This window comes from Kwoniella mangroviensis (genome assembly GCF_000507465.2).
Source record: "Kwoniella mangroviensis CBS 8507 chromosome 1 map unlocalized Ctg01, whole genome shotgun sequence".
In the NCBI taxonomy this organism is placed as follows: domain Eukaryota; kingdom Fungi; phylum Basidiomycota; class Tremellomycetes; order Tremellales; family Cryptococcaceae; genus Kwoniella; species Kwoniella mangrovensis.
In genome coordinates this window covers 12,453,204-12,471,831 of record NW_027062533.1, presented here as the reverse complement: position 1 = coordinate 12,471,831, position 18,628 = coordinate 12,453,204, and the positions used below count along the sequence as shown (strand labels likewise).

At 45.3% G+C, this 18,628-nt stretch overlaps 6 protein-coding genes across 6 annotated transcripts; 3 read left to right on the top strand and 3 right to left on the bottom strand.

The window, feature by feature from the left end:
- Nucleotides 1-339: 339 nt before the first annotated feature.
- Nucleotides 340-1,204, top strand: I203_104717 (nucleolar protein 16; the record flags this gene model as incomplete). Its single annotated transcript, XM_019143696.1, has 3 exons — nucleotides 340-503; nucleotides 582-856; nucleotides 990-1,204. 3 exons carry the CDS (start codon nucleotides 340-342, stop codon nucleotides 1,202-1,204), a joined length of 654 nt encoding a protein of 217 aa, XP_019006745.1.
- A 1,244-nt stretch (nucleotides 1,205-2,448) lies between these two features.
- Nucleotides 2,449-9,132, top strand: I203_104716 (uncharacterized protein; the record flags this gene model as incomplete). The annotated part of the gene is made up of 6 exons (XM_065517594.1): nucleotides 2,449-2,875; nucleotides 3,041-5,458; nucleotides 5,539-6,035; nucleotides 6,099-8,313; nucleotides 8,374-8,873; nucleotides 9,001-9,132. 6 exons carry the CDS (start codon nucleotides 2,449-2,451, stop codon nucleotides 9,130-9,132), a joined length of 6,189 nt encoding a protein of 2,062 aa, XP_065374412.1.
- Nucleotides 9,133-9,492: 360 nt separating this feature from the next.
- On the bottom strand, nucleotides 9,493-12,016 carry I203_104715 (uncharacterized protein; the record flags this gene model as incomplete). The annotated part of the gene is made up of 11 exons (XM_019143698.1): nucleotides 9,493-9,801; nucleotides 9,878-9,965; nucleotides 10,069-10,314; nucleotides 10,369-10,488; nucleotides 10,558-10,808; nucleotides 10,889-11,145; nucleotides 11,225-11,362; nucleotides 11,440-11,521; nucleotides 11,578-11,642; nucleotides 11,702-11,789; nucleotides 11,876-12,016. 11 exons carry the CDS (start codon nucleotides 12,014-12,016, stop codon nucleotides 9,493-9,495), a joined length of 1,785 nt encoding a protein of 594 aa, XP_019006747.1.
- A 2,147-nt stretch (nucleotides 12,017-14,163) lies between these two features.
- I203_104714 (uncharacterized protein) lies at nucleotides 14,164-15,492 on the top strand (the record flags this gene model as incomplete). The annotated part of the gene is made up of 7 exons (XM_019143699.1): nucleotides 14,164-14,334; nucleotides 14,404-14,550; nucleotides 14,636-14,773; nucleotides 14,850-14,936; nucleotides 14,993-15,148; nucleotides 15,206-15,306; nucleotides 15,372-15,492. 7 exons carry the CDS (start codon nucleotides 14,164-14,166, stop codon nucleotides 15,490-15,492), a joined length of 921 nt encoding a protein of 306 aa, XP_019006748.1.
- A 533-nt stretch (nucleotides 15,493-16,025) lies between these two features.
- Nucleotides 16,026-16,618, bottom strand: I203_104713 (uncharacterized protein; the record flags this gene model as incomplete). The annotated part of the gene is made up of 2 exons (XM_019143700.1): nucleotides 16,026-16,403; nucleotides 16,496-16,618. The coding sequence occupies 2 exons, from the start codon at nucleotides 16,616-16,618 to the stop codon at nucleotides 16,026-16,028; spliced, it is 501 nt and encodes a 166-aa protein (XP_019006749.1).
- A 523-nt stretch (nucleotides 16,619-17,141) lies between these two features.
- Nucleotides 17,142-17,876, bottom strand: I203_104712 (uncharacterized protein; the record flags this gene model as incomplete). Its single annotated transcript, XM_019143701.1, has 1 exon — nucleotides 17,142-17,876. One exon carries the CDS (start codon nucleotides 17,874-17,876, stop codon nucleotides 17,142-17,144), a length of 735 nt encoding a protein of 244 aa, XP_019006750.1.
- Between the last annotated feature and the right edge of the window lie 752 nt (nucleotides 17,877-18,628).

The following is an 18,628-nucleotide window of genomic DNA, read 5'->3' as shown; positions in this document are numbered from 1 at the left end:
CGTGGGGTGAGTCCGTGTGTGAATATGGATATGCAGTATGCAGTATGTGCTATGAGACCGAGTGAGGAGTAGAAGGACGAATGACGAATGACGAATGACGATGATGTCGTTGATGATGGGATGGATGGATGTTTAGTTATTTGCCAGGGAACAGTGAGTTTGATGAAGTGGAATGTCACTAACAGATATATTACGTAACCTCATGTGGTACCAAGAAATCTTTTTTAGAACCACCACACTACTGTACCAGCGTAACAAGATTTTGTTCTTCTGTTACTTCTCCTTTTACACATAGACCAATAACACTGAACACGAAGAAAGAGAGCACAGTAGAACACCATGGCCAACCCTAGACAGCGATCCAAAGCGAAGTCTCACAAATCTACCAAACCCAGTATCCACAGGATTCGGAAGTTGCATCAGAAGCAGAGACGGGCACCTCCCTTGAAAGGTCCAGAGGTGTTGCAGAACGGTTGGGACAAGAAGAAGACGGTCTTTCAGAAGTACGTGTAGCGTATAAGGAGATGATAGTTTGATGATATGACAGGAAGACTAATATTCTTTGTCTTGTTGCATTGTAGTTACGCAGCATTAGGTTTATTACCTTCGATTCCCATCCCCTCATCAGCCTCTTCCTCTCGATCTCAACGAGTCAAATTACCAATCGTACCTGCTGCTGAAGAGGAAGCACAACCGAAAGTGGGTTTCGGTAGGATTATAAGGGATGAAGAAGGGAACGTGATTGATATCATCATTGATGAGGATGAGGAGGTACAAGATCAAGAAGGGAATGTTCCGTTTGAAGAGGATGAGGAGGAGAGGGAGAAGGTACAAGGTAAAACGGAGGTCGTAAGGCGTGAGTTAACTTTATTTCTACATTTGAACCTGACGAGAACGATCTTAGTTAGGCAAATTTTCCTCATAATCCCTATCGCATGTGTCGTACCAAAGTATATACTGATGTTAACATATACTATTATTTACAACAGAGCTCGAAGCACTGTCATCAACTTCCGCGCCGGTCAAGAGACACAGCTCGACATCCGAGAAGACATGGTTGATAAAACTTGTCCAGAAATACAATGACGATTACGAGAGTATGGCGAGGGATATGAAATTGAACGTATGGCAGAAGACCAAAGGTGAGATCAAGAGGATGATCACCAAAGCTGGTGGGGTAGAGAAATTGAGGAATAGTTCTTGATCGATCTTGTTTCCCTTTATGCTTCATTGGTATCGGGATGAGAATTCGAGATTGTCATACTTGTCTACAATCACCAGTGTTTAGCCCTCCTCTTCGCTTGATTCTCGCCTGCTAGTACTTCCCTTGTATTCTACTTATGTACCATAGCATCCCATACTTTACTTCACCATACACTGCAATGCATAGAATCACCTGTTCACATGGATACAAGTATAAGCTTGACTGTGTATGCTCCATGCATGGTGCGATCGAGGGGATATGTATCCACATGTGCCAAATATATAGAAGAGAACGCCACTGCAAGTTCGTCGTAGTTACCACCCTCAATTCCCAGTATTATCAACACTTGGCTCCCTCTTTTCTCTTTTCTCTTCTTTCTTTCCTTCTTTTCTCTTTCCTACATAGGACGACATCCCACTCAACCACCTCTCCGAGGCCCAAAAGGCCTTTATCAGCCTATCGCAATAGCTATTTCGGTGATACTTAAGGTATCCCACTAGTCTTAGTGTGCAATCCCATCAAACAAGCTGCCCCGGATTTTTCGACCCAATCCGAACCACCCTTTCTTACTCAATAATCAATCTATCATCATCCTCGACCTCATCCCAACCATCCTTACGACGATCATCAAGCTGTGTATTCCTCATTCAAGTAAACCCGACTACATCGGCTTATCTCATCATCATCATCATCATCATCATCATCATCATCATCATCATCCCTTCCTTGACGACGTCCACACGGGTAGTCACATTGATGTTCTCAAGCTCGGACGACTACGACCCAAGAGCTTTTCATTCGTCCCTTCCGCTCGTGTGACCATTTCTCGACCTAATTAAAGCTGCTGATAGGATAATCTTTCGTTGTCACCCCAATCAACTGAGCAGTCACAGCTTGGCTGAGTGTTACTGGATCCAGTGGATTGCTCATCGTCCGAGCCAACCACGTATCCTCGGCATCCGCACTTCCGCATCTTCGCTCGCAGCCATACGTTCATCGCGGTCACACCGACACTTTCAGCTCACATCCAATCAACCCATCTTCACAAGAGAGAAAGAGAGGAGATCCAACCATCTACCTCCCCTTCCCTTTTCTTCCTCCCTCTCTCTCCTTTATCAAAGATGATGAATCAGTAATCCAGTAAGACCCATCGGTCTTCTGGTATCACCTCAATCCGTCAAATATCATCATCCTCGAGTAGCCGCTCATCTCGTATCATTACCCATTCATTCCCCCTATTCAACATGTCAAATATTGTACACAGCTTGGAGGGGCTGGTAGAAGCTGGCGTCAAAGGGATAATGGAAGTTCTAAGTCCTACATCGAGTAACGGCGAACTTCCACCAATTCAAGATGGAGAAGTTCCACCTCCCAGACCTTTAACTATACCCACAACAACAACAACAGGGGCAGTGACAGCTACACCCGGTGGACAATCATCATCACCTGGTAGTAAATTGAATTTACCCAAACAGGATCAGCTCATTCAGGTATTGGACGTACCATCCGGATGGATCCATCTACAGTCTACTTACCTCGATGGAGATCTTGGTCAGAAGACGGTCAGATCGTTTAGTATTAGGAATTTAGTGGGGGAAAGGGAGGTGGAGATCGAGGCGGAAAGTGATTTGGAGGGACAGTTGGTATTTTGGTTAGGAGAGGAAGAAAGGGGTGAGTTTGTAATCTCTTCAACTACTGCAATCGCATTTTTGCATACAATCATCTTGATCTTCTATTCTCTACTTTCTTCATCTTCAGCGGCTCATGTTTCAGTAGATCATCTGCTGTATATATCCTGAAAGGCCAATAACTAACTTACCTCCCCTCCTCTCTCAGGCACAAGCTCATCCGCATCATCCACCTCATCCTCCTCGACTAGTGCCGGCTCTCCCTCTTTACACATCACCTTACCTCCCTCAACAACCATCACCATCTTCTTCGCTTTCCAGCCGACTCATAGCGTCCCATCTACTCCGGCGAACGACTCTGCCTCTCTTTTCGACGACGGCGGTTATACACCTCGTGTCAAGCCCGTTCTATCTCGCACCCACTCTTCCGAGATGTCACCTGTCGGGGTCAGTTCACCAAGTGATGGACGGTCTTCCGAACTTAGCTCAATATCCGGCGGATCAGTCGCTGGAAGTATGAAAAGTACTTATAATGCTCGTCGACCTGAACCTGTCCATCGGGCATTCTCCGTCCATGGATCAATCACTATCCGAGCTATCACATCTTCCTCTTCCCTCTCCGCAATCGACCTTCCCCCTGCTCAACCTAACGTCGCTCACCAGATCGTCAACCTACCCTTCTTCGCTACTGTTTGCCGATCACTGTTCACTGCTGCTCCCATCGACCCTACACAGGGTCTAGTCACCGGCTCTCAGATATCCTCGGGGGAATTGGTGATCGATTTCGGTACCAGCGCAGTAGTCGGTGGTCGATATCATCGAGATATCTTACTGGTCAATCGATCCGAGATCGAACTGGTCTGGAAAACAACGGTAGTTTCATCCCCATACAAAGAAGCGGTATGGTTCGAATTACGTGATCTCGATTCGGAAAATGTCTTTGGCGTGGTAGATGTTGATCATTCCTCTCAACCTGTCCCATTGCCTTCATTATCATCCAGACATCTTAGATTGGAGATGAGAGCTAAAACCGTCATCCAAAATTTCGACTTTACCTTTTTGATTTCCAACATCAACCAATCGGGAAACGTCATCTCGTGTAAAGCGATCGGAACAATCTTACCTGAGAAACAGGATGATTCGTTGATTCTCTTAAGTGGGACGAATTTAGATTTCGGTCAAGTGATCGATGGTATCTGGTCGAAACAATTAATTACATGTAAGAATAATGGAGACAAACCCATAGATGTGAAATTCTCCGCTACGAAAGGATACAATGTGGTTTTTAGGCTGGCTGGAGTAGCAGGAGAAGATTTGGATGAAGATATACCGATCAACTTGGATGGGCCTAGAGCAATGTCCAATGCTGTGTCGAGTACGAAACGGACTCAGGATATAGGATCGAGTCTGTCAAGAACTTCGACGAAAGATGGTAGAGGAAGGGATCTGATGCAACAGCAGCAGTTGCGAGATCCGAGAGCCGAATCGCCTTTTTCGTCTACCGGACAACAAAGTCATAAATCTAGACCTACCTCTTCGATAGTCAGTTCGGAGATGTTCAACGCCTACTCCGTTCCAGGTGATTTCGGTCGACCGTGGTCCAGCATCCATCAGAATATAGATGTGGACTCGAATCCGACTTCTGGCTCAGCTTCGGGTTTTGTCGAACATGATCAAGCTTCCACACCGTCCAGGGAATTGAGCGGTCAAAGAGACCATTCCCAGCCTCCCTCCAGACCATTATCAAGAGTCACAAGTAGGACGTCAAGTTATCTCCTGCACACTGCTGGGGATGAGCTGGACGGCGAATCGATAGAAGACGATGAAGATGATTTCGAACCTCCCTTCTTTGGTGGTGGGGAGAATACCAACAACGTGTCTAGATCGACTTCATCGAGTATCGGTACTGGTACGAGTCGCGCCCTGGGTACTATGACTTCGATTGAACAGAATATTCCTAATCAAATAGAAGAAATGACGATGAGACCCGGTACAGAGTACAGAGTGTATGTCTTACATCGACCTGAGATTGACGATAAGAACCCACCGGAGATAGCAGGTAAACTGAGAAAATCGAATTTCAAAGTTTACTTGGATACGGTGTCGGGTCCACAACAGCATCATTCAAGATCCACCAGTGGGAATAGCTCAAGTAATGTCACTAACAACTCAAATAATATCAATAAAGATTTCAATATGACTAGAAGTATTATCAGTACAACTAATACTGCTTCATCTACTCCTTCAGGTTCAGGTACCTCGAGTGATGCTCGAGGAATAACGATCAGTTGTTCTGTCGAACATTGTACTTCCCTCATATCTCTACCTGAAGGAAAGGTTTTAGATTTCGGTAAAGTCACCGTCGGTTCTTCTCAAACGAAACAATTGAAAATTCGGAATTTATCTGAATTGTCAACCAAGATTGAAATCGCAGCTATATCGAAAGTGATTAGTCTATCTTCCAACAAAAACATCATTGTTATACCTCCCTTAGAAGAGGTCGAAGAGAAATTAGAATTTTTCCCCAGAAGGATTAATGAGAATTATGAGAAGGAATGTTTCGTAAGGAATTTACTGAATAGGAGAAATGATCAGGTCTTAGAAATTAGATCGCAGAATGTTGATGGTGAGTAACTAATTTACATGCACGTTCTATTGGTGGATCAACGGTGATTGATACTTACCTGGCTGTATTCACTTATCCAGTCTATAACCTCACTTTACATTCCCATTTGTATCGAATCCTCACTCCGTCCGGCAGCAACTTCCTCGATTTCGGTAATGTCGTGATTAACGCTCCGACTGTACGAACGATGCATATTGAAAATCTCTCAGAAACCCAGCTCGTTCTTGATCTTTACGCATCTCAACCTGAAGATATAGGTTTGTATGTCAAAGCGGAAGATGAACCTCTTATGCCAGGTAAAACCAAAGCCCCACCGGGTAAATATTCTGAGGTCGATACTGCGCTGGAAAGAATGACTTCGCCACCTAATGGAGAACTCAAAGAAAGGTTCATGGAGACTTTACAAGAGCTCAGCGAGAAAAACGCCAAGGGTGGAAGTGCTAATCGATCGAAGAGTAAAGTCAGGGAGAAAAGTGTGGGTAAAGCGAAGAAAGAGGACGTAGAGAAAGATGGCAAGAGTGTGGGACAACAGGTTGCTGTGGCGTTAAAGAAAGGTGGAAGAGGAAGACCTGTCCAGGTGAGTGATAGTCCTCATCCATTACATGCGGCAAGGATCATTGGCTGATACTTCTTCGTCCAGCTTTATGGCAATTCCGTCGTGTTCAAAGATCGTACTCTTCTTGAACCTCACGAATACCTTGATTTGGCGAGTGGACCACCAGTATGTGCGCATCGATCCCCTCGGGCTAAACGATTCGCTCTTCTGGACACCATCGAGCTGGAAGATAGGACGAAACTTTCCGGCCGACATGACAAGATACCGAAACTTGACTTTGCGGCTGTTGCTAAAGCTTCTGGACTAGTTGGTAAAGGTGCCAAGACCAAGAAGAAACATCCTCATCAGCATCATCATGGGCATGGTAACGCACAAAGCTCCGTCCCATCCGAGGTACCCTCGCCAATGCAATCTCCTGGTCAATCTGGTAATACCTCCGCTCTGACTTCCCCTAAACCTCAACCCATCACTGTCCCTCAAACGCACGATCCCTCACCAGTCTCGGTTCCTTCCACTACTCAGAGACCGGAAATGCACCTCAACCTCGCGACATTAGCTTCTCAAGTGATGCAGCGGATCATCCCTGAAACGGGAGGACGCAAATCACCCGCTCTTACAGCTAAACGACCGATTGATATGAAACTGACTGAAGTCACGTCTGGCGCTCCGACCGATCCTTCCAAGATGACTGTAGATGAATTGCTCCTTGCGATAGAACGACATGATTCCCTCAAATCGTCCATCACCCATTCATCATTGGAAGAGGAAGAAGCGTATGTCCGAAGAACTATAGCGTTGAAGAAGGAACTGCAAAATGTCATTTCCTCTGGTAAACTAGTTCCCGCTCGAACGGTCAATGTCGGTCCGAAAAAGACCAAAGCAGTGATAGTGGTGATGACACCCAACGGATCTACTCGACCTCACGTGGGGGTTCGAGCTAAACGAGCTGATTCAAGAATATTCATCAAGCTTGTTGAATTCGATAAATCCCTATTAGACGAAGCTGGACGAGGAACTTGTAACGTCACGGACCAACATGGTAAAATGGATGATAAACTCATTGAGAAGATTACTGCGGAATTACCCATCAGGGATCTGATCATTCGAAGTTCCTGCGTGAGGAGCGTACTGGAAGTTCAACAGAGTAGTATCAATTTCGGCGGATGCGATAAAGGTGAAATCAAAGAGAAGACTATTGTCATTCACAATAAATCAGACACCATTGGATTATTCCGTCTGCGCACTTCTGGATCGATCGCTTCGGGTGATCTGAAATTGGGTTTAGGTCGATATGGAGTGATATCTGCGTTTGGTAGGAAAGAAGTCAAGAATTTCTCATTCACCCCTTCGCTGGTGGGGAATTATCAAGAGATGATTACGGTTGAGAATGTTTTGGATGGATATAACGATCAGAATTTGTCGGTCAAAGCGGTAGTAAGGAAAATACCGGCTTTTAAAGTTGAACCGGATAATCTAGATTTTGGAATTATCAATTTGACCAACGTCAATTTGAAACAAGGTAATACGTCGACTTCCTTGGATATTCGACAATCATTCATCTTGACGAACATATCAAAACATGAAAGAACATTCGTGATCACCATCGAACCTAAAGTTTCTTCATCTTTCGCTCAGATCAGTTTGACTCGAGATGAGAAAGATGTAGGATTGGCATTATCAAAGGTGGAGGAGGAAGAGGTAGAGGCGATATTACAGAAGTTGAAAATCGCCAAAAGGAAGAAGAAACAAGAGAAAATTGAGAAATACGAAAAGAGATTAATGGAATTGGGCATAGGTATGAAAGATCTGAAGAGTGATGAAGAGGATGGTGAGGATGGGCTTCCTCTCGCTGAGGCTGAGATTGAAGGTAAAGGTGAAAAGAAGGAAAAGAAAGACAAGAAAGATAAAGTCAAGCATCGGGAAAATGAACAGCCCCAACTTCCGATATCGACCAGAGAAGATCCCGCTGCAGGTGACAAAGATGTTTCGTGCGATAACTCAGCCAATCCCAATCCCCTCACAACATCGCTCAGCTTGACGCTTGCACCAAGCCAAAAGACCAAGATACTAGTGGATCTAGTGCCACAATCGCAAAATACCGTCGGAGATAGAGATAATGCGAGTGGAGGTGACTCATTCGATGATGTCAAGGCTACCATCACCGTACATGACAAACGCAACACAGATGAAACTATCGCCATATCAGTAGCAGCTGTCAGAGGCACGCCCGAGAACACACACAAGGAAACGTTGGAGAAAGCTGTCAAGATGGCTGATAGAGCGAGGAACACTACTACGGGTGAGTCTGAGGATGAGTGGGAACTGTACCGGGACCTGTACTGATATCGACATCTCATAGACCCCCTCGCTCTCGCATTGATGCAACATTCCCTTGACCTCACGTTAAACTGCGAAGTATCCCCTACGGCATTCTGTGTCGGATCGACCTTGTTCTTACCGTCGTCATCGTCTCATTATTCGTTGTTGGAAACGACAGGCAAATTCGGTTTGTTCCCTACCGGACCTGAAGGAGCTGGACAATCAAAAGGATTGATTCTGGGAGATGGATGGAGTAGACAGATACCTGGAAATACCCATGCGGAAGCCAACGCCTTGACTAATTTCAGGACAAAGTATGGTGAATTACAAGCTTCTTTCGGTGGATGGGGATCCACCACTTCAATAACAGCCGAGAATCGAGATGAGACGGAGGCTAGTAAACCGACGTTACCAAGTATAGAAGAGGTCCTGAAAGATGCGGATTGTTATGCTACGATGGAACCCTGTTCGATTAGGACTTCGGGAGGGCCGAGTTGCGCGTTGGAATTGGTTAGAGCGGGGGTGAAGGCTGTTTATTTAGTGAGTTAAGATTTGATGTTTACTATATCTATATTTTGTCTCCCACACATCCTGTGATATCACGTATCAATCCTTTCCTGCATAATTCAATCGATTCAGCTGCTAATATACTCACCCGATATCGTAGGGAGTCGAGGAACCACCCGATTTCGTGCAATGCGAAGGTGTTCGAATACTAGAGGACGGAGGAGTCAAAGTGATACGTACGAGTGGATTAGAGGAAGGGTGTCTTAAAGCTGCTAGAAGAGGGAGGAGTTGAGTGATATCAAGGATATTGACAAAAAAAGATACGTTAGTGGATAGTGGAACTGTGTTGTTGTGAGACGTCTTTTAAACCAACCTTCGATTAGCATTTTAACGATTTTTTACAAATTAATCATTATTCATTACTACTCAACCTTCGCTTTTGAATCCATTTCAATGTTTGTCACATTACGAACTTATTTTCCATTAAGACCCATCATTTGCATGCATTTTCACACACCCCTTCAGATCATATTTCAGATTCGAAGAACCTTGATCATCTGATACACCCAAGATCGTTGATAGACTCGAGGGGAACCAGCGAGACACGACCTACTTTCACAATGACAATAATCCCCTTCTGACAAGTGACACTTTACCGTGTAACGGATCTCTTTATCACATCGCCCGTGTTCCTTATAGCAAAATCAGCGATGTCGTTACTGGACCGTACTTCTCGTTCGCTCCTCTGTGGTCCTGCTTCAATCTCCGGAGCAGTCGAGAGAGCCGACATGGTGGCAGCAGCTGACGTCAATGCACCATTTGTTTGTACTATCTGATCTACTCTCGGTTCACCGGCTAACTCATTTACTTCTTCAAAGATTTTGCTCATACCTGGTGGAGGAGAGAGAAGACAGGCTAGGTAATATACTAAACCTGATACTCCCGGTCCAGTAAGCCATAGCTAAGTGGTATGACGATCATCAGTGTATTAATTGGTAAGATTTCCTGGACTGGAATAAGTAAGGAAGGATACTCACTAGGTAATATAACTTCATAGCACCTTGGGAGACTTTGATAGACGGGTGGATCGTACTGATAAACCCTGGTAAATTAATAGCGAATCCACTGATCATTATCATACATCCATCAGCTTCAGGCCGATTCTCGAGAGGCTGTGTGTCGTACTCTGTTCATAACCGCGGGAGGAAAGGGAGATTACCATACATACCATAGCATCCCAAGATACCCTCTCCAATTCATACCTGCCGTATACCAATACCAACCTTTTTTATCTGCTACGTAAAGATCGTTAATTCTCACATGAACTTTACGTACCAGCCAATAATCAGATATCATCGGCCCAGCAATGCATGCGAGGAAGATTCCGTTAGCGGCGAGAAATTTGGTCAGCGTTTGAGGCGATTTGTACAGTAGCCAAGGATTTTTATTGAAAATCATCATAATCAGATAAGCCCTGTACAGCATATGTGGGGTTACCGATCTCGTTGACCGAGCGCAGTACACCTACATGCAAATCCCAACTATCGCAGCTATATAACCACCCCTTCTGATTGATAGGTATCGAGGGAACAAGGCAGTGAAATCGCATCCTGCAGCGATCGAGTTGCCCACGACATTCATCAAGAGACTATCGTGAACATGTGAGCGTCGTTCGTCGCGGTCGGAAGGGCAGGAGGGAATCATTCAGCTCACTCACGTTACGTATATGAACCCCATGGCGATAAAAGCCAATCCTGCTCTTCTGCTGGGTTCGGCTCCATCCAACATCGCTTCCATAATCTTAATGACGTTCCAGATGGGCTGAGCCCACTGCACAGCACTGGAGGAGCAGATCACGATACCGAGGAAGGAAGTGATTGAGAACCCGAGTGGCATGGTTATCAGTTGTGACCATACGGAGGCAGAGGGGGTCTTGGCTCTTGAGGCGAAATCTGGTGCGTTCACAATCTACTCATTAAACACGATATCATCAGTTCTACCTCGATTGATTCAATGTACTTCTGAATATTGTGGATTATTGAGCTTACCAAAGTCACCAGATTACCAAAACAATCGCTTATACTTGTGACCATCTGCCAAGCGAGTTTCGACCCTTTCAAAGTAGCAGTTTGACTGAATATCGGTCCAGCTCCACCAGCTCGTTTGACTGACCATCCGAGGAGTGTCAGACCGGCCAATGGACCCACGATCGCTTTGGCGAATAAGTACCATCGGAGTTTGTGGATCGGTACCCATATTGTAGGTAATGATAAGAGCCAGAAGATGATAAATGAGATCACATAGTCTGAAAAATATAGATACAATCAGTATTGGTCGACGACCTCTACACCGAAAGCTTTGAGACGGACAGCGAGCAGACTGACCAGTCGAAGTGCCCGTACTAGCAGGCATGGTATTTTTGATACTGGTAAAACTTGGCCAGATCGCTCTGATCAATACGTGAACGCATTGTCCGCCAAGCCAACACTGGGATCCCCACCAGACGCACGCGATCGTGGCACCTGAGTAAGATGCACAAATATAATCCTAGTCAGTTTGAGAAACGTTTGAAGGATCAAAATGGTAGCTCAGCACTCACGAGTGAATATTGGCCAGAAAGTACCAAAGACGCCAAAAGTGGTTCGACAAACTGCTGGAAAGACCAGTCCCCATACCGCTTCCTTCAAGTCATTAGATTCCAGATACTCTTTCTATCAGAGAAGGCCATCAGACTTACTGGTCTAGCATTGAGAACGATGAAGGGTCCCACCATCGAGTAACCTATGACAACACATAAAAGTGCTATCAACCCGTGGTCAGTGAATTGACCATGGTCAATTATTTAGTCGGGATCCACCCACACTGCCACCAGTTAAGTCCCGCTGTTATCATTGAAGAGGCGATGAGGAACGTATTCAAATTGAAGCAATCTGCTACCCAGAAACCGACCTGTCGAAGTAAACCCAGTCCCATCAAAGGGTCATGTCAGTAGTCTCAAAGCTTTGGGGCCATCTAGTGCCGAATCATTCACTAACAAATGTCCATGAGTCCCATGTTTTCTTCTCGTCAGTGACTGGTAATAAATCAGTGGTAGCTAAGAACAATTCTTTATGCGATAAGGTAGGCACATGGTCACTTTCAAGTTTCTTCAATACTTCTTTCACTCTAATCTTCATTGTGTTCCTGTGCCTTTTCGTATAGACCGATTATCGTATGAAAAGTGCAGAGAACGAGTGGAAGAGTATCTATTCTGTAAGCGCAGAGTGTATATGCAAGGATAGGAAGGACGAAGAGACAAATGTCACTAGATAGCAGAGAGCTTCTGAAGTCGATTGTCGGACCTAGCTAGTCAACCAACCATGATCTTATACAAGCCACGATAGCCTTGTGCGATTCTTCATTTGATGTTTGGAATTCCGGCAAAACCAAGCTTGGCTCGGTTCATAGCGCAGTGCTTTCATGTCCTTCCATTTTTGATGTCACTTAGATGATCGTCGTGAGAAGTTACGGTATTCTGCTTGCCCGAGTACATCGGATATCCCTTCAACATGTTACTCACGGATATACTTCCTACAAGGGATGATTGAAGCCCTCGTAAGACAGCAATAAAAGCACCAGAATGAAAGGATCAGTGGAGGAAGCCACAAAGAAGATTGGTAATTAGCTAGGACCCTGCGGAAACTGATCGATGGTTTATTGGCTAGTCCAAAACACGAGGGAATTTAGTCATGTTCATGGATTCTTCAATATCGTTATCGCATCGAAATTAGATGCGCCCAATCATGGAATTGCAATCACTGAATGCTGTAGATCCACTGTGCAGAACCTGATCTCATAAACAATGAACAACAAAATGGGACGAGAACAAAGAGCACGATGCGGTCTGAAGGCTATTTATCGTTTCACATTGTAGAAGTGACCTTCGATTTGTCAGAAAAGAAGCCAGTGGATGTCACCAGGAAGCTTCAATGTTGATGTTTCGTCTTGGAAGCCATCGTATGATTTGTTAGACAAGTGGAAAAGATCACGGCTACTCGTGTGCCGAAGCATACCTTGGGCACGACTTTTGCATTCGATATTCAGCTAGAAAGGAAGGCATCTTTCAGCGTTTCAGACCTCTTAGAGGAATGTGCCTTGACCTATGAGACATAATCTCTTTCTTCGTCAGATATCCTGGAGGTTGTGCAGGCTAGTAGACTTTGATTTTGAGCCGCATTTGAGCAGATCGCACAGCGATACGTCCTCGAATGTTTAGTAGAGTAACATCCGGTGGATTTTGATATCAGGTGGTTTCCCTCGGTCCGTTGTTTCTCGCTAAGACCAGGTCTTCGAGTCTTGCGGCCGATGAGCTGTCTCGGTAACCAAGGGAGGCACCGACTCGACAAGGTGGTCAGATCATATCAACGGATGTGCAATAGATCTTCATTAGTGTAGTATTCAAGTAAATCAGGCAGAAACGTTAAAACGGCATAAACACAAACAAAAGGTTAGATCATAAACAACGCGTAGGGGGAATGCCGTAAATGCTGGATGTTTCAGTGATATCGAAGGGAATTCACCCGCGGATCTGAAGGACATTTCTGTGGCGATCAGAGATAACCTGATAGGCAGGTCTCGATTGCTTTGTTGCACTCGCAAAGGTGCGTTCCAGTTAATAACCTACAAGGGGGAGCTACTACCCTACTTAGACAGCGGTCATCTTGCATCAACGGTAGCATGCTTAATTACTCCAGCGGGAGACCGTGTTATGTACCGCACACATTAAACTCTCATTAACGTTAATATCAGTATTATAGTCAAGGCAGTAGATCATCAAAAGCCCCAATGTTTATTAGTCAAGATACATACTGTATCTGATGTCCCAATCTCTCACTACACCGCCATGGCCCTTATGTTATCCGCTCACATCCTTTTGTTAGCTAAGTCATTTTCCTTGCTGGACCTCTGGACACTCTCCTTCGGGTCCTCAACGTTTACGGAATGGCCCTCACAAGGCTCATTGCGGATCGCCAACGAAGTTACGAGATTCTGGTAAAATCTCGCTCTTGTTTGTCTCATCTGTCATGTTCACCTCTCGATACTACTGACGTGTCTGGCGAATACCATCTACATATAAATGGATATGAAGAACATCAAGCCTTCTCCATGCATTCACCAGCTGATCAGACAGAATTCGCCAAAGAAATATATTGAATATATTCTCTCTTTCCTAGCGTATCATTTCAATTGATTTCTCTAAAAGTCTACATTGATTGAACACCTATCACATACACAAATTCGACTCGACATCAACCTGAACAAGTCACACTCACTCAAAATCAACATGTTCGGAAGATCCTTCCCACTTTCTCTGACTTTCTTACTGGCTCTAGCGGTGCCTTCGATGGTATCGGCTGTGACATACAATTCAGAATTCGCTTCATGTACCACAACATCTTATGTACCTAACGGTGGTGCAGGCTCAGGCTCTTGGGAAAGTGCAACCGATTGTGCGGTGAGTATCCATATCGCAGCTATTGATTTGATGGAAAGATTTAGTTGACTGATACTGGGGACCGTCTAGGAATTTTGCTATTCTCGAGATACAACATATATCTATTCGGCATGGCTATCGACTACTGGAGGATGTTCATGTGGTTCTAACACATTCACCACTGATGTCATCACCACAGGTAATCCGGGAGGGTGTGGATCTAACTACGAGGTTTCAGTGAGTGAAATCGTATCCGGAGATCTACCTTGTTGATCAGTGGATCGGCTATTAAACTGTCACTGACTAAATATTCAATTCTTAGATCACACACACAACATACGACTTTTATACTTGTACCAACAACTACCGATTCGATACAATCGGAGTCCAATCCAGTTCGACCGATTTTTACGCAATCTTCACTGCCTGTAGAAACTATCCTTTAATGGCTATCTGGCCCGTGAGTCACTTGTCATATTGTCAAACAGTTCCTCAAAATTGAAAATGGCGCTGATCAGTTGTAATTATATGCTTAGACATCAGATAACACTTATCTTTATGCTTGTGGTGACGACTATGTGTCCACAGGTGCCACTACCACCTGTGCTTATCAAGTCAACAGAGTGAGTAGTAATTTACCAAATGACCTCTACCTGGATCCCAATTGACCTTGACGTAGATTTACACCCATCCTGCCGATGCCACTGCCTCAGGATTGGCCCGAAGGTCTTTAGTCGAAAGACGTCGTTTGGCCGAACAAGAGACCATGCAAGCTTATTGGTGCCCCAAGGGCTTCACCCCATGTCAATTGGAGAATGATGCAGACAGCTACGAGGTGAGTCTACGTACCTCAAACAATGAGTCACGAACCATGCTTATGTGATAAATATAGTGTATTGATACCAAGCATGATTTGGAATCATGTGGTGGATGCTTGTACGGTGCTTACAACCCACCTGGTCACCCTAACACCACTGCTGCCATGGGTACTGAGTGAGTTTTTCTTCTTCGTCCCATATCTGCTTCTGAAACGCATGCTAATGTTCGAGTCATTACAGTTGTTCTTCCCTTCGAGGTGTCACTTTAGGCCATTCTTCGTGTATCGACGGTAGTTGTCAATTTGACTGTAAGAAAGGCTGGGAGCTAGATGGCGACGGCTGTGTTCGGACTAGAAAATAATTCTCACGCATTACTTAGATCTTCTTCATTTTGAGTTCAATTTGGATCTCACTCCTTTTCATCTTCTCTTTTGGGCTCACGATCGGACAATTCTTTCTCGATTTGTTACTTCCTTTTTTATCAGTAGATCTCCAAACATAAGACGAACATCAATCAGCATGAAGTGGAGCAGACGCAGAATACTAGTTTTTGTACAATGTGTTGATGCGCCTTCTCATTGCTCGCAGTTGCAAAAAGTTCGCGAACAATCCTTTTGATACGAAGCACTTAGAAAAGACCTCTTTACAACCTACTGACCGAGACGATCTGCGATTCATCACGCCCATTGCTCAGAGAGTGCATCCTACCAACCAGTCTTGCTCGACAAATGTACCCCTCAAACGTAAGGGACGATGAAGTGCATGGTAGATATGTATGAGTGCGACGTACTTTCAGTACAAAGGGTTCGCTACAGCACACTTGATGGAGGCGGGCAATTATTGAAGTTACTGTAGTAGGGTTCTGATAGTCACAGTGCATGCAGTAACAAAAGCCTATCCAGCATTGGGGTTATGTTGACCATCATCCGGGTTATACCATTCTTCCCCTGTCCTCGTGTAATGCCCTAACCATTGATGGAACGTTTCTTGCTGTTCTGGACTCATACTCGCGACCTGTGCTTGCATGTCCAACAAGCCGCTGACTTGGATCCGGTCATAAGCTGCCGTTCCTCGTTCAGCAGGTCTAGATGGCGCTGAAAAGTTAAAATTGCCACCCAAATTCTCAGAGGAACCTTGTTGGGCGCCTTCAAAATGCGAAGCCATGCTATCGAACGTTTCAAACGCTCCTTCGTTAGTACCGCCCTGTCCGTAGTTTCCTTGCATGTTCTGTGAATGACTTGATAGAGACGCATGGCATGAGGGATCATTTTTCTGAGTGGCATCTGCAATTAGCGTTCTAGGTCGAGAGGTGTGCTAACGATACGTGGTGTATTTTGGACCGAGGGGCTGAGGAAGTCACTCACACAAAGCTCTTCACAGAATTGCTGAGACCCTGGAACAGTGATATAAGGTTGATCGGTTCGCTTACAGCTGCATATCGCAGTGGGGTCAGTCCCACTGGACGATTGTGCCGATTGTTGAGGCATATCGATGTGTTATATGTAGGTTAGAATTGGAGAAGAGATTCGACAAGAGGTTGAGGAGATGGATGGTAGCTCGCGAGATGAACTTTATACCTATTGAGTCAAGATAGGGTAGAGTGGACTACGCTAGGCCACGGTCATATCGGATAAGAAGCATGCGCCTTACAACCATTGTTCAGGATGCCTCTTTTGTACCAGGATTCAAGGGATGGCGACCTGTCCTTTGGTCAAGACAGACTCGGTCGAGCTCCATTTACGCAGTATTTATGACGGAGAGAACGAAAGGAAGGTTCCAATCTCGAGTCTCGTTCTTCCAGACTCAAAGTCCTCTGTTGCTTTTGCCAAGGCATGGCAGGCCTTGAGATGAGAGTTTTTCTCAGTAGATAATTTTCGTTTTGCATGGACGGTTAGGATGTCGACAAATGAAACATTATTATACACTGCATGATATGGTGAGCTATACGATAAAATTGAAGGACCTTGATCTTCAGCACATTCATCGGGTCTCAGTCTGTTTGCCCCTCTGTTACCGTACAAACCCCTTCACATTCAACCCATCATCGAGCCCTCGTTTTTCTCTAGTCAAGCCTTTACTCAAAAACGGTCTGATCACCTCTATTGTCTCTTTGTTCGCACTGACCACAGCGCAATCACTATATCTACTCAAAATTTCCCTGGATAATTCTTTCGGTCGTATTGAAGTGGATGGATTGGACCTATAAGATCTTCTCCATTCTCTCCAGTCGGCAAGCCAGTCATCAGTAAGATCAGCTAGTCGTAGGCGTTTCTCGTGATATTGCTTGCCATTGTCCTGGGAACAGGAGTTGGAAGGAGAATGGGGTATGAGGTGTAAAGGATTGATGGCTGATCCCCAGCCCGTTACTCCGTCCACTACGCCAATGCCTGTGGGCGATAACAGTAAGTACCCCGTTCGTGAGCTTTCCGACGTGAACTGAGATAGGGTTTTATAACTCTCTTGTGAAGGCAGAAAGACAATTTCCTGTGTATCTGAAGGATTCGGATCCTGAGTTGGATCTTCATTACCCCTTTCAAGCCATAAAGCCCCATCAGTAGAATTCCTCGTCAGAGTGAGAGATCGATATTCGTATGACTTCTTGAATAGACCAGATAGGAAGCTGTTTGATCGAGATTTAGAGTAGACCGTGATGGACTGAGTGTCGTTGGTGTTGGCGTCATTCTCGGCAGAGGATAGATCTGGACGGCCGGGTAGTTGTGAAAAGGTGCTGTTCTGAAGAGACATCTTGTTGAGGTTTATAGTATACGTACATCCGAGTACAGCGTCGGAAATCGCTTAGCGAAAAATTGATGCTGCGAGGATGAATCAGAAAAGTCACTTGAGTGTCGCAGGTCGTGGACTACGACCGTCGAGAACTCACCTTGTTGCACCTTTCACAAATCGTAACCTTTGTTGTCTACTTCGCGGACTCATCGTGTCGCATCGTCACTTTTACACGCAATCGTATATGGAAAATGATGCCCTACGAAGGATGGACGATCCCTACTCCAATGTGATTATTGACTTATGAGCATTACAGCTTCCTATGCCTCTTTCCTCTCTAACTCACCTCTCAGCAATCATCTGCGCCACACACCGTGCCTATCACGATGTCCGCAGAATACTTCCAATATCATGATCCCTCCCAGTACTGCCTCCACACCCCGGACAGCTGTTCGATCTCATCCGAGCTCAACGTTCAACCTACGGAAGGCCACAGCGAAACTAAGACTGACACTCGCAGACCTTGCTCCAACGCCAGTACATCCCTCCTTAGCCGTGCTAGGACTGCTGCATACACTTCTATAATCTGTTGCGTCCCCACGAGATCCGAAAGGCTACGGGGGTGGGACATGCGAGAGAGTACCGCAAACGCAGATTGACCCTCAAGATGATCCACCGACTTACGTGCAAGCCATAAGAGATGAAAGTCCTCCGAACTATGTGGAAGACATGTCTGTGTCTAGCCCGCTTGCAGCGGATGCGAGGGATGCAGA